The following is a 12160-nucleotide window of genomic DNA, read 5'->3' as shown; positions in this document are numbered from 1 at the left end:
AGACAGAGCATGAACGGGGGAGGGGCAGAGAGAGAGGGAGACACAGAATCGGAAACAGGCTCCAGGCTCTGAGCCATCAGCCCAGAGCCTGACGCGGGGCTCGAACTCACGGACCGCGAGATCGTGACCTGGCTGAAGTCGGACGCTTAACCGACTGCGCCACCCAGGCGCCCCGAGACCTTATTTATTTTTTTAAAGTAGGCTTCACGTCCAGCGCTGAGCCCAACTCCAGGCCTGAACTCATGACTCTGAGATCAAGACCTGAGCTGAGATCAAGAGTCAGTCGTGTAACCAATGGACTCACCCAGGTACCTCCGAGAACAATGTGTAATATGCAAGTCAGAGATCAAAGAAGGCAGAATAACTTAGCCCCTCAGAACTATTTCGGTTATCTGTAAAATTAGGATCACACCTACTTACTTTAAAGACTGGCTATGAGAACTAAATAAACTTTGTAGGGGGTAAAGTAGTAGCACTTATAATTAAGTGTAATTAATAACAGCAGCTATTCTTTCTTGGAGCAAAAATGACAGCATGCATCCAGAAGACAGTAAAATGCAAACCAAAATCATTTTTACTCTGAAAATAGAAGTCTTTTTATCTATAATATAAGAGGGTAATATAGGGTCCTGCAAAAAAGCAGTCAGTAGGAGTTCCATTGTGATCAACAAAATTTAAAAGAGCTACCTAGATCAAATAAAAAGCTAATATTTATCATAGCTCCATCTGCCTAAAGTGTTTTATTCGAATATGACCTGACAATGAACTGGTAATTAACAGAAACACACCTGCTACATACCATAGCATATTTACATAGTTATATTTAAGTTAATAATAAACAGAATAGATTTTCATTCTGCAACGTAGGTTCACTGATTCCCAGTCAATCCTTTGATACTTTAAGAAAGTCAAGAGTTACAGACTGTTATTCATAGGTTAAATTTACAGTCCCTTTCCTCTTTAGTTTTACATTAAGCATCCACAAAACTGCAAGAGGTTTTCACTATAATTTGTTTAGGAACTGACTAAATCAAGAATCATCTAACACCTTCCTTTCACTATCTGTGTCAAAATAAAAATTTTAACCCTGTCATATGGTCTTCTACTAGGCCACTCAAGTAGTCAGTAATCTTGTCTCCTACAATTGTATATATTCATTTGGTCACTATATTCCTAGCACTATCCATTCTTGCAACTCATTTTTTTTTTTTTTGCAACTCATTCTTTAGAATATCCACCAATTTGCCATATTCCTCCTCCTACCCCACATCCCTTAGAGATTATCAACTTTTGATTTCCTGTATTTTCATGTTGTATCTTGTCAGAGGATTTAATTGTCTAACTTGATCTGGTACACCAAAAAATTTTACCACAGGTATTTAAAACATAGGAGAGTACAGAGTATATAATCCAAAATACTAATTTGCAATGAGAAACTGTATTATAAGAAATGGTAACATCTTTGGTACGAGGGAAATATTCTTTTTTTTTTTTTAACGTTTATTTTTCAGAGAGAGCATGCAAGAGGGGGAGGGGCAGAGAGCGAAGGGGACAGAGGATCTGAAGCGAGTTCTGCGCTGGAGAGCAGGGAGCTAGATGTGGGGCTCGAACTCACAAACTGTGAGATCATCAGCTGAGTCGAAGTCGGACACTTAACTGACTAAGCCACCTAGGCAACCCAGGAAACACTTTTAATTAGTAAAATGCTTTTAACTTTTTAAAATATTAAGTACCTGCTTCTGGAAAATTATGCTGCAAATGACTAGGACTGTAAACAAGTGGCTGATTTCCAGAATTTTCCATTTTAAGAGAAATGATAATATATATTTTGTTAACATTTATAAATGGTTGATTACATGAACCATAAAATACGTTCAATTCCTTTTGCATATGATATCTTTATTAACATCCAACTGGAACAACCTATTCACAAGGCATTATAATAGGTATTTTAAGTACATTACAGCAACATTAAAAACCAGTTATGTAAGCAATGCTATAACTTGGTGCTACTGTAAAAAATTCTGGTGACAGTCCTAATAAATAATATGACTCTGATTTTATTTTTTTTAAATGTTCATTTATTTTTGAGAGAGAGAGTACACCAGCGGGGTAGGGTCAGAGAGAGAGGGACAGAGGATCTGAAGTGAGCTCTGTGCTAACAGCAGAGAGACTGAAGAGATTATGACCTACAAAGTGGGACGCTTCAACTGACTGAGCCACCCAGGTCCCCCTGACTTTGACTTTATTTATTATTTTTTAAATATTTATTTTTGAAAGAACACAAGGGGGGGAGGGGCAGAGAGAGGGGGACAGAGATCTGAAGCGGTCTCTGCACTGATAGGCTGACAGCAGCTGCGAGCCCGATGCAGGGCTCAAACTCACAAACCGCGAAATCACAACCTGAGCCAAAATTGGACACTCAGCCGACTTAGCCACCTGGCTGCCCGTGACTTTGATTTTAAACTGTGCTAATAGTTAAGACTATTACTACATTACTGCTGGATACGAGACTTACAGCATAAGACTACAAAATGTATTATTTTTATACAAAGAAACATTATTCTTCTAACAGTCTCACTCAGAGAAACCAAGAAATTCTTATAAAGCTTGTCATTGTTCAAATATTTTGGAATTGTTTTTACTTGTATACAACCTTCAAAAATTTTTGTGGAAGATTTTCAGTCTGGCAAAAGTACTTTTATCCTTTGTGCACATCTGATAAATAAAAGGGTAAAACAATGTTAGGCCCTAAAATCTAACAAAAGAGAAATTAAGTAATTTTCCTTGAACCTTTCTAGTCTGCCTCTGAAGAAAGTTTCTAACAGACAACAAAGAGTAATGTGGTCCTGCCTACATGTATTTATTTCTTGTAAAATGTGAACAAAACCAGCTCACAGAGATCAGACCAGTATTTCTTAGGAATACAGATGCCAAAAATCCTCAAATAAAATACTAGCAAAGCAAATCCAATAATATCTAAAAAGAATTCTATACCAAGAGACCAAATGGGATTTATCCCAGGAATGCAAGGTTGGTTTAGCGTCCAAAAATTAATATATCATATTAATAAAATAAAAAGCCAAAATAGTAGAATCATTTTAACAGATGCAGACAAAGCATCTGACAAAATCCAACATCCATTCATAATAAAAATACTCAACAAACCAGGAGTAAAGAGCAATGTCGTCAACATGAAGAGAATTTATGAAAAACTCACAGTTAATGACACTCAATGAGGCAAGACTGAAAGTTTTCCCCCTAAGATCTGGAAGAAAACAAGTCTATTCACTCTTGCCACGGAAAAGAGAGAGCCTCCTCTTGCTCCTGCCCAAGTCAATTTGTCACAGATTTGAAAACCCTGATTCAGGAAACTATCTAAAATATAAAGAAAGTCATGTAATAACTGTATTACTTATAAAACTAGAAAAATTAGAAGCGAAAAATTTAGTCAATAATAGAGAACCAGTTTAGCTACAGTATAGTAATTCAAAAGATTAAGAGCAATTAAAAATGATAAGAATGTAACTTGGAAAAATGGATATGCTCTAATGTTAAGTGAACAGAATAGTGTACAGATGATTTATCTACTACATTCTCACTCTGTGAATTATGATAAAAAAAAAGCCCAAAAAACCCCAATTAACCCAAATCATAAAGGGAATATAGAACAAAGCTCATTTTTATGCATGGGTAATTAAGTTTCCAAACTTGTAAAACTTAAACCCCTGAGTAGAAGTTTCTTTACTTTACAAGATTTTGGGTATATATTAGATATATAGGCCATATAAAAGTTAAAAGCAAATCAAATTAAAAAAAAATTTTTTTAATGTTTTTATTTATTTTTGAGACAGAGAGAGGCAGAGCATGAGCAGGGGAGGGGCAGAGAGAGAGAGGGAGACACAGAATCCGAAGCAGGCTCCAGGCCCTGCGCTATCAGCACAGAGCCCGACGTGGGGCTCGAACCCACAGACCGTGAGATCATGACCTGAGCCGAAGCCGGACGCCCAACCGACTGAGCCACCCAGGCGCCCCAAGCAAATCAAATTTTAAACTAATTAGTTGTTGGGGCATCTGGGTGGCTAGGTCGGTTTAAGCCTCTGACTTCGGCTTGGGTCATGATCTCATGGTTCATGAGTTCCAGCCCTGCATCAGGCTCCGTGCTCACAGCTTGGAGCCTGGAGCCTGGAGCCTGCTTTGGATTCTATGTCTCCCTCTCTCTCTGCCCCTCCCCTGCTCGCGTTTTGTCTCTCTGTCTCTCAAAAATAAACAAACATTTTAAAAAAATTATCTAAATTTGACAAAAGTTTCAATTCTCAGCTAAATCTAATTTACTTTATGAAAAATAGGATATCTCTGAGTTTCCCTTCTTTGCTTAGTTTGAGTTGACAAGAGTAACATACATGTAGAAAAAATATTTTAAGGTTTTTAGACTACAACTAAAAACAAGAATTTCTAAAATGAAGTAGTAGTTACTTGGGAGGAATATTCTAGTGACTTCCTTATAGTTCTCCTGCATGAATCATGTAAACAATGTAAACTTTTTTCCTAATCTCGACATCAACAAAAAGGGAAAAATTATACTATGATATTATTTCTTTAATTCATGAGGATGCTACAAAGTCTTCAGAGAATCAAAAGAGTGACATCCTGAGAATTATTTTTTGTATCTTCTTTCACCTAATTCAAAATAAGAATGTAGAAAAAGAATCTTTTCAGGGTAGATCAAACTTTAGTAGGCTTACCTAAGGATAATTTATGGTGATTTCTCTGAAACACTAAACTTTTTAATTTTTTTAATGTTTATTTATTTTTGAGAGAGACAGTGCACATGTGGGGGAGGGGCAGAGAGAGAGGGCGACCCAGAATCGGAAGCAGGCTCCAGGCTCTAAGATGTCAGCACAGAGCCCGCTGCGGGGCTCGAACCCACAAACCGTGAGAACATGACCAGAGCTGAAGTCGGACACCTAACTGACTGAGCCACCCAGGCGCCCCTAAAACACACTTTTTAAAATATAGATAGTTCTTATTTTTCTAAGTGAAATTCAGAGAAATGTGTTTACTTGCAAAAAGCTTGAGGTCTGAGGATTCCACTTCTCTTCTGGTCTTCCATGCCATGTATTTAAGATGCTTAAACAAACCTGAGGAAGAAGGGAAGAAAACACATACAGAATTGAATAGAGTGCTTTTTAAAAGCAAAGTGTCATAGCTAGAAGCAAAAATGAAATGCTATCATGTCACAGTATCTCAGTTTTATGTTCCCCAACAAAACCCCAAAGGTCAGTTTGTTAAAATGAATTGGCATCTTCAGATGTGATCCAAAGCTGTATGGCATTTCACTTTCATAATGAAACACGAAACAGCACCTATTACATGTTAATACAAACAACATTTTTTAATAAAAAATAACTCTTTCCCAAACCAAAAACAAGTTTCAGTGAGAAAAAATGGTACCATTTATATTAAAAAAAAATTTCTCTTAAAATTTTGTAAACTTTAAAAATGGGTATGGTTCAACAAAAGAGATCTTGATTTCATATCTGCTTCTACATTCAATTTGTTACAATATATTGTTCTGGTTGAAGTATCTGATAACATCTAGCTTCACATAAACATGAAGTTGGAAGGAGGAGACCTCATAGACCCCCTGAGAGGATGTTGAGGGTCCACTGGGTTCCTTGGAACCAACTTCACCACACAGATACTGTTCGCTCACATAAGCAAGAGTGAACCTAAACTATCTGCCAAACACAGGTATGGAGGTCATTCTGGGAAAAACAAAATTGGGGACATTTTATGTGTAATTGTAAACTGACAATTTCACATAATGGGCAACAGATTTGGAAAATAAGTGGTCCTTAATAAAGCAGAAGTCCATCGCCTTGCTAGTTTTGCAAATGTTCTATGACAGTAATAAGGCAAAATACGTTAATTCATTTAGAACATAATTTCATTAACAATTTTTAAAGAACTATATCCAAATGGCTTTGTACGTTATTATTTAAGGTACTGTCAGGCATTTCATTTTTAGAACACCCTGTGACTATCAATGCCAAGTATTCTTTGTTTTTGTTAAATATAATTTATTGTCAAGTTGGCTAACATACAGTGTGCTCTTGGTTTTTGGGGTAGATTTCGTGATTCATCACTGACATACAACACCCAGTGCTCATCCCAACCAGTGCCCTCCTCAATGACCCCCCCCCCCGCCCTCAACCCTTGGTTTGTTCTCTGTATTTAAGAGTCTCTTATGGTTTGCTTCCCTCCATTTTTCTCCCCTCCCACCCCCTATGGTCTTCTAAGTTTCTCAAGTTCCACATATGAGTGAGAACATAGGATATCTGTCTTTCTCTGACTGACTTATTTCACTTAGCATCATACCCTCCAGTTGTATCCACGTTGCTGCCAATGAATGCCAGGTATTCTTATCCCTATCTACAGATCTAGATCCCAAGGGTTAAATGTTACCAGTGTATTAATATAACAAAGACTATATAATTCAGGATATTGAACTCTCAGGCCCTTACCTGCTTTGCTATACCATTAAGTCTAAAGGAAGTAATTTCTTTTCTTTCTTTTTTTTTAAAGGAGGCTTCACAGCCAGTGTGTAGTCCGCCCAACACAAGGCTTCAACTTAGATCCTGAGATCAAGACTTGAGCTTGAGGGGTGCCTGGGTGGCTCAGTCAGTCAATCTGACTCTGGATTTCGGCTCAGGTCATGATCTCACAGTTTGAGATCAAACCCCACATTAGATTCTGTGCTGACAGGATTCTCTTGGGATCTCTCTCTCTGCCCCTCCCCTGCTTGTGCTCTGTCTAATTAATTAATTAATTAATTACACAAAACAAAACAAAAACAAAAACACCCGAACTGAGATCACGAGTCCAATGCTTAACTGACGGAGCAACCCAGGCACCCCAGTGAAGTAACTTCTTAAATACATTTTAACAATTTACACTTCAATTCTATTCAGATTCTAGTCTATCTCTTGGATGAAGACAACACTGCTAGTTCCTCTTCTTTGTTCAGTTATAAAAGACCTGTTCTTTGCTCTTCCAAAGAAAGTAAGCTCTACCTCTGGTTAACTCTCCTGAAATCAATGAAGAAAACAAATTCCAGTTTTACGATCGGAGTTTACAATGAAAACAAAACAATAGCCTACAAGCACAGATCTGAGGCAGGCTTCTCCTGAAACCAGGAAGATGATACCCAGGGAAAACTTAGTCCATCTGTAATAAACCAGATCAACTTCAAGCCCTTGTTCCTCTCAGATCATCAAAGAAGTGTCTGCTTGTGAAGGCTATGAATTTCTTCTGACCATCTAGTGATTGTTTTAAAAACTACTTTTAACGTTTATTTAGTTTTTGAGACAGAGTATGAGTGGGGGGGAGGGGGGGCGGAGGCAGAGACAGAGGGAGACACAGAATCTGAAGCAGGCTCCAGGCTCTGAGTTGTCAGCACAGAGCCCGATGTGGGGCTTGAAATCACAGACTGAAAGATCATGACCCGAGCTGAAGTCAGACCCTCAACTGGTTGAGCCACCCAGGTGCCCCTGACCATCTAATGATTTTTAAACATTTAACACTTCCAGCGTGGAATTTACTGTTGAAATTCCATCAAGCCATCCAAATTACTTTGAACAGTGATGACTGTACTTTAAAAAAATTCTTTTTAATGTTTATTTTTGAGAGAGAGAGAGAGAGAGAGAGAGAGCGCGCGCGCGCACAAACCAGGGAAGTGCAGAAAGAGAAGGAGACACAGAATCCGAAGCAGGATCCAGGATCTGAGCTATCAGTATAGACCTCGATGTGGGGCTTGAACTCATGAGCCATGAGATCATGACCTGAGCCAAAGTCGGATGCTTAACTGACTGAACCACCCAAGTGCCCCTATGACTGTTGTTTTAAATCTAATTTTAAAAGGTTTACTGTCAAATGAAATGCTTTTTATTATACCTCAATTTAATTTTTTTTTTTTTAGAGTGAGAAACAAGTGTGAGCAGGGGAGCAGGGAGAGGGGGAAAGGCGGAAGGGGGTGTGGGAGGGAGGGAGGGGGAGAAAGAGAAAATCCCAAGCAGGCTCCACATTCATGTGGAGCCTGACACAGGACTCAATCCCACAACCCTGGAAGAGGCACCACCCAGGCACCCCAACTTTTTTCTGAGATAGAACACATCTTCCCATTTATTTAAAAAAAGAAAAAGGAAACATTTTAGCATAAATTAAGCATCAAAAATAAGATCATAATTATATGTATCATGGAAAACATGGATGGCTATGAAAGCAAAAAAAAAAAAAAAAAGTGAGGACATGCAAAAAAGGGAATACAGAGTTGACAGGACCATACTTTTGCCATTCAACTATCTCGAGGCACTTGTGAAAAGAGAAATGGAATTGGAGATACGGAAAGTAAAGAAAGTTGAGAGGCAAAGACAGACTTTTGGCTCTACTACATCTTGAGGGGAGAAAGCTCTCAACTGGCCAAGGAATGTGTTGAATGAGTTAGTCCCTTAGTAACTTCTTAAGACTATACATGCTTCTCAACACGGTTGTGTTTCTGCCTTTTCTGGTTCCTTCTCTGTCATCCCCCAGGCTAATCTTTGCATACAGGAAAGAGAAGCATGAAGAGTTCCACGTAACTCTTGGAAAGAAGATATCCAAAAGAAAATTTTTGTTTAAATTACAAAGAACCTTTGGTTACAATACTTTGGCATTAGAAACAAAAGGCTGAAATTACATTACCTTGCCGTCATTATAAAGGTTTGGATTGAATCGCACGCTATGACCACCAGTTGTCTCTAGATTCACAAGAGGGGGTGAACTGGGATAATCTTGAGGAAAATATACATCAAATTCAAAGCAGCCATTTGCATAAGGGGTGTCCGCTGGACCGGTTATCAGAACCTAATAAGCATACACAAACACAGAGGTCTCTGTTACTATTCCCAACCATTGTTTACTATTTAGAAAAACACAATCCAACATGAAATACGAACAACCTTCTTACATCCTATAGACAGAATCTATCTCTACCAGAATGTGTTAAAAATGAGGTTAAAGTTAAAAATAACAACATGAGTGGAAATGGGTTTAGATTAGGATTAAGGTTTTTTAGTTTTGGTGAAAACAGGCTATTAAAAGATGCCTTATTGGCAGGAAAGCTTACCTAAATATCAAATACCTTTTAATATTAAGTTACTATTTTCCTGAGAGCTTTCCTTCATATTTTCTATAGTATTTAAAGATTTGAGATTTTAGGTATATTCATTATCACATCCAAAAGGTATGGAGGTAATTTTCTGCAATATATCTTCAGATAGGTTAATCTCTTAAGAAATAACTTAGTTTTAAATATTTTTCTCTGGAATAATAAGACAAATAGATAACAAGAAAAGTTCTCATGTAATAACTTATGATAAAAAGGTTTTGAGAGAACAACAGGTGTTCCCTGTAGGGTTACTGGTAGTTCAAAAAATAGCAGAGAACCCAACCCTGACTGTCAGAATTATTTAATGAATTTTGTTTAAGTCAATCAATAGATACTAATTGTGCAAGGCCTGTGCGGCAAAGTCTCTGATCCTGAAAAGCTGTGTGTGGAAGAAAGTGATCAAGAGTCTCAATCTGTGACAACTCCGATTTAAGGTTTGGAGCTCCATGTCGGGATTTTTAAATTTAGGTACAGCATAATGTTTCCCAGAGACAAAGTCACAAGTCTGAACTTATGTGGTCTATTTAGTGATACAATACTTCCCGAGGCAATCCTTCTATAATTGGCTATTGTTTGTAACAAGGGACAGGTAAGAGTGTGCTCAAATAGGCAAAGCCTATGAGATTTTTACTGAAAATTTATCCAAAAGAGCAAAATAAAAAAGTAATAAGCAAGCAAAAAAACAAAAACAAAAACAAAAAAGCTCCTCAAATCAATGTGTTGATAGTTACAGCTGTGTATCTAAGGAAGACAGACTATGAAACCAAGAATTAAATGACAAATGTAAAGAAAGGTTCCCCATCATGTCCCTCCCCGGCAGGTGTCAAATTTTTATAATTTTCTTGCTGCAGCAATCACGTAGAATTTAAAGCCAGATAACCACAATGGTAAAGCATAAAGGTGCAGTTATTTATTATTGTACTATCATTACTTAATTCACAGATCTTAAGTAATTAAGTAAGTCTTAGGTAATTAAGTAACTGCATGAATTTCCTAGAAAAGAAAAAAAAAAGAATAATTTCTGAAGAATGATACTATAAAACATGAAGGAAATATCTTGGATGACAAGGAAGAAGTCCTATGATTTTTTTCTACCAACCAACATAAAATCATGTGATACTCAGCTCTTAAAACTACAGGCTGCATATGGCTTTTACTCAAGGCAGGCACTTTGGTACTTTTCATCTAAACTGTTATTTTGAAGAGCTGTCCCATACACATACTCTAACACTAAAAAAAAAGGACTCCTTTCAATGATGTCCAAAATGACCAACAGGATTATTTAATTTATTAAAATTTATGCTACTTCTACTGCTCTGTATAGTCACTATCTGAACAATATAGACAACTATATACATAATGGCGTTAGCCAGAAATAGAGAAAACACAGTTGTTTTTCTACCTTCATGATGTCAAGTCGCTCCTCATCACAGCGCACAAACACACTCGAAGAGGATGAAAGAGGCAGTGAGGTTGACAGTGTAACAGCCTCCTGGGCCAGGCGGCGGGCTCTGGCTGCACTGTTTGCGTCATTTGCATTTTTCACCTGAGACATGTAGTGGTAATTTACTTTAAAACCCAATTTCCCATCTTCATCCTCAGAAACCATCTCAAATGTATCTAAAAGAAAAAGAAGAAAAAAAAACACTGAAAAAAAAAAGAAAAAGAACTAGAATGGAGTAGTGTTATAACGACAAGGATCACAAATAAAGCACTAGCCCTTCATCCAAAACAGAGAGGACCAAAGGCAGAGCACAAGGAACACAGTCAATGGCATTGTAATAGTGTTGTGTGGTGAAAGATGGCAACTACACTGTGGTGAGCACAGCATAATGCACAAAAATCATGAATTGCTATGTTGTACACCTGAAACTAATGTAACACTGTGTGTCAATATACTAAAATAAAATTTTTTAAGCCCCACAAAATGGAGAGGACCATGAAAAATTAGCAAGCTATACATGTTTATGTCACAACTACTGTTCGGTGGATGGATTATGTAATGGAGCAAAATGAAGAAATTATTATTATTTTTTAAGATTTTATTTTTAAGTAATCTCTATATCCAAAGTGGGGCTCGAATTTACAACCCTGAGATCAAGAGTCACATATGCTCTGCCGACTGAGCCAGCCAGGAATCCCAGGAAATGATTTTTTAATCTATATAATGTGGACACACTGATAGACTGTATCAAGCTGCTATGACAATGTAAAGCAGTAAAAGCAATTTATTCTTAAAATGTGTGGTGTATAATTTTTGCCAAAATAATTCAAAATACTAAATGCCAAGAACTATTATTATATTTCATTTTTTTAAAACCAGAATAGGTCTTTATATATTTGCACTGACTTTGGAGTTGGAAAACAAAGTCCCAGACTGAGGTCTACTCTTGCATTACTTTTGGAATTTAAGTTAATGCAATAAAGGAAGATTATTAGGGTAATGTTCTAAGTACTCTGAGAAAATACAACTAATGGGCTAATTCTTAACCATTTATTCAGGCAGATTTAGAAAAGAGTTGAAGTTATTCTCTACTTACAAACTCTGTACACACAGAAAGAAAAAAAAATGGATTTGAATTTTATCTCCAGTTCAGATTATTCCACCCTAACCAATGGGTGACAAAAGATTTATATAAATTTTAACACTACATCAAAACCATGTACTAGGGCAAATACTGTCAATTAGAAGCAACAATAACTTCTGATCTTATGTTCATATAATTCTAAATATACAGAAAAACTAATGCTATTATTATAATTAGCATTAATGCACTAAATTTCACCAACAGCTTACTAAGTGCAAGGTTCTAGGCTAGTTTATATGGATTAAATGGTAAATCGGAAACGAAATCTTCAAGACTTCAAGTAGCTTATAATCTAGAAAAAGGGGGAAGACCTATGAAGAGTCACAGGTCTGTGTATTCCATATGTTTAAAAGAGGAGTGCCAC

The 12160-nt window shown here is 37.0% G+C and overlaps 1 protein-coding gene across 12 annotated transcripts in view; it reads right to left on the bottom strand.

Moving 5' to 3' along the window:
- BIRC6 (baculoviral IAP repeat containing 6) overlaps nucleotides 1-12160 on the bottom strand; it is a 225633-nt gene that overhangs the window by 7366 nt on the left and 206107 nt on the right. For all 12 annotated transcript variants that reach the window (XM_040496471.1, XM_040496472.1, XM_040496461.1 and 9 more), the window contains 3 exons: nucleotides 10611-10828; nucleotides 8743-8904; nucleotides 5064-5141 (listed from right to left, as the gene is read on the bottom strand). In XM_040496471.1, the coding sequence (XP_040352405.1) occupies nucleotides 5064-5141; nucleotides 8743-8904; nucleotides 10611-10828 (458 nt within the window). The remainder of the gene's footprint in view (nucleotides 1-5063; nucleotides 5142-8742; nucleotides 8905-10610; nucleotides 10829-12160) is intronic.

This window comes from Herpailurus yagouaroundi, unplaced genomic scaffold (genome assembly GCF_014898765.1).
Source record: "Herpailurus yagouaroundi ecotype Mexico unplaced genomic scaffold, PumYag 188, whole genome shotgun sequence".
NCBI classification, from domain to species: Eukaryota; Metazoa; Chordata; class Mammalia; order Carnivora; family Felidae; genus Herpailurus; species Herpailurus yagouaroundi.
Note: the sequence above shows the minus strand (reverse complement) of the source record. Positions and strands in the feature narration are given on the sequence as shown.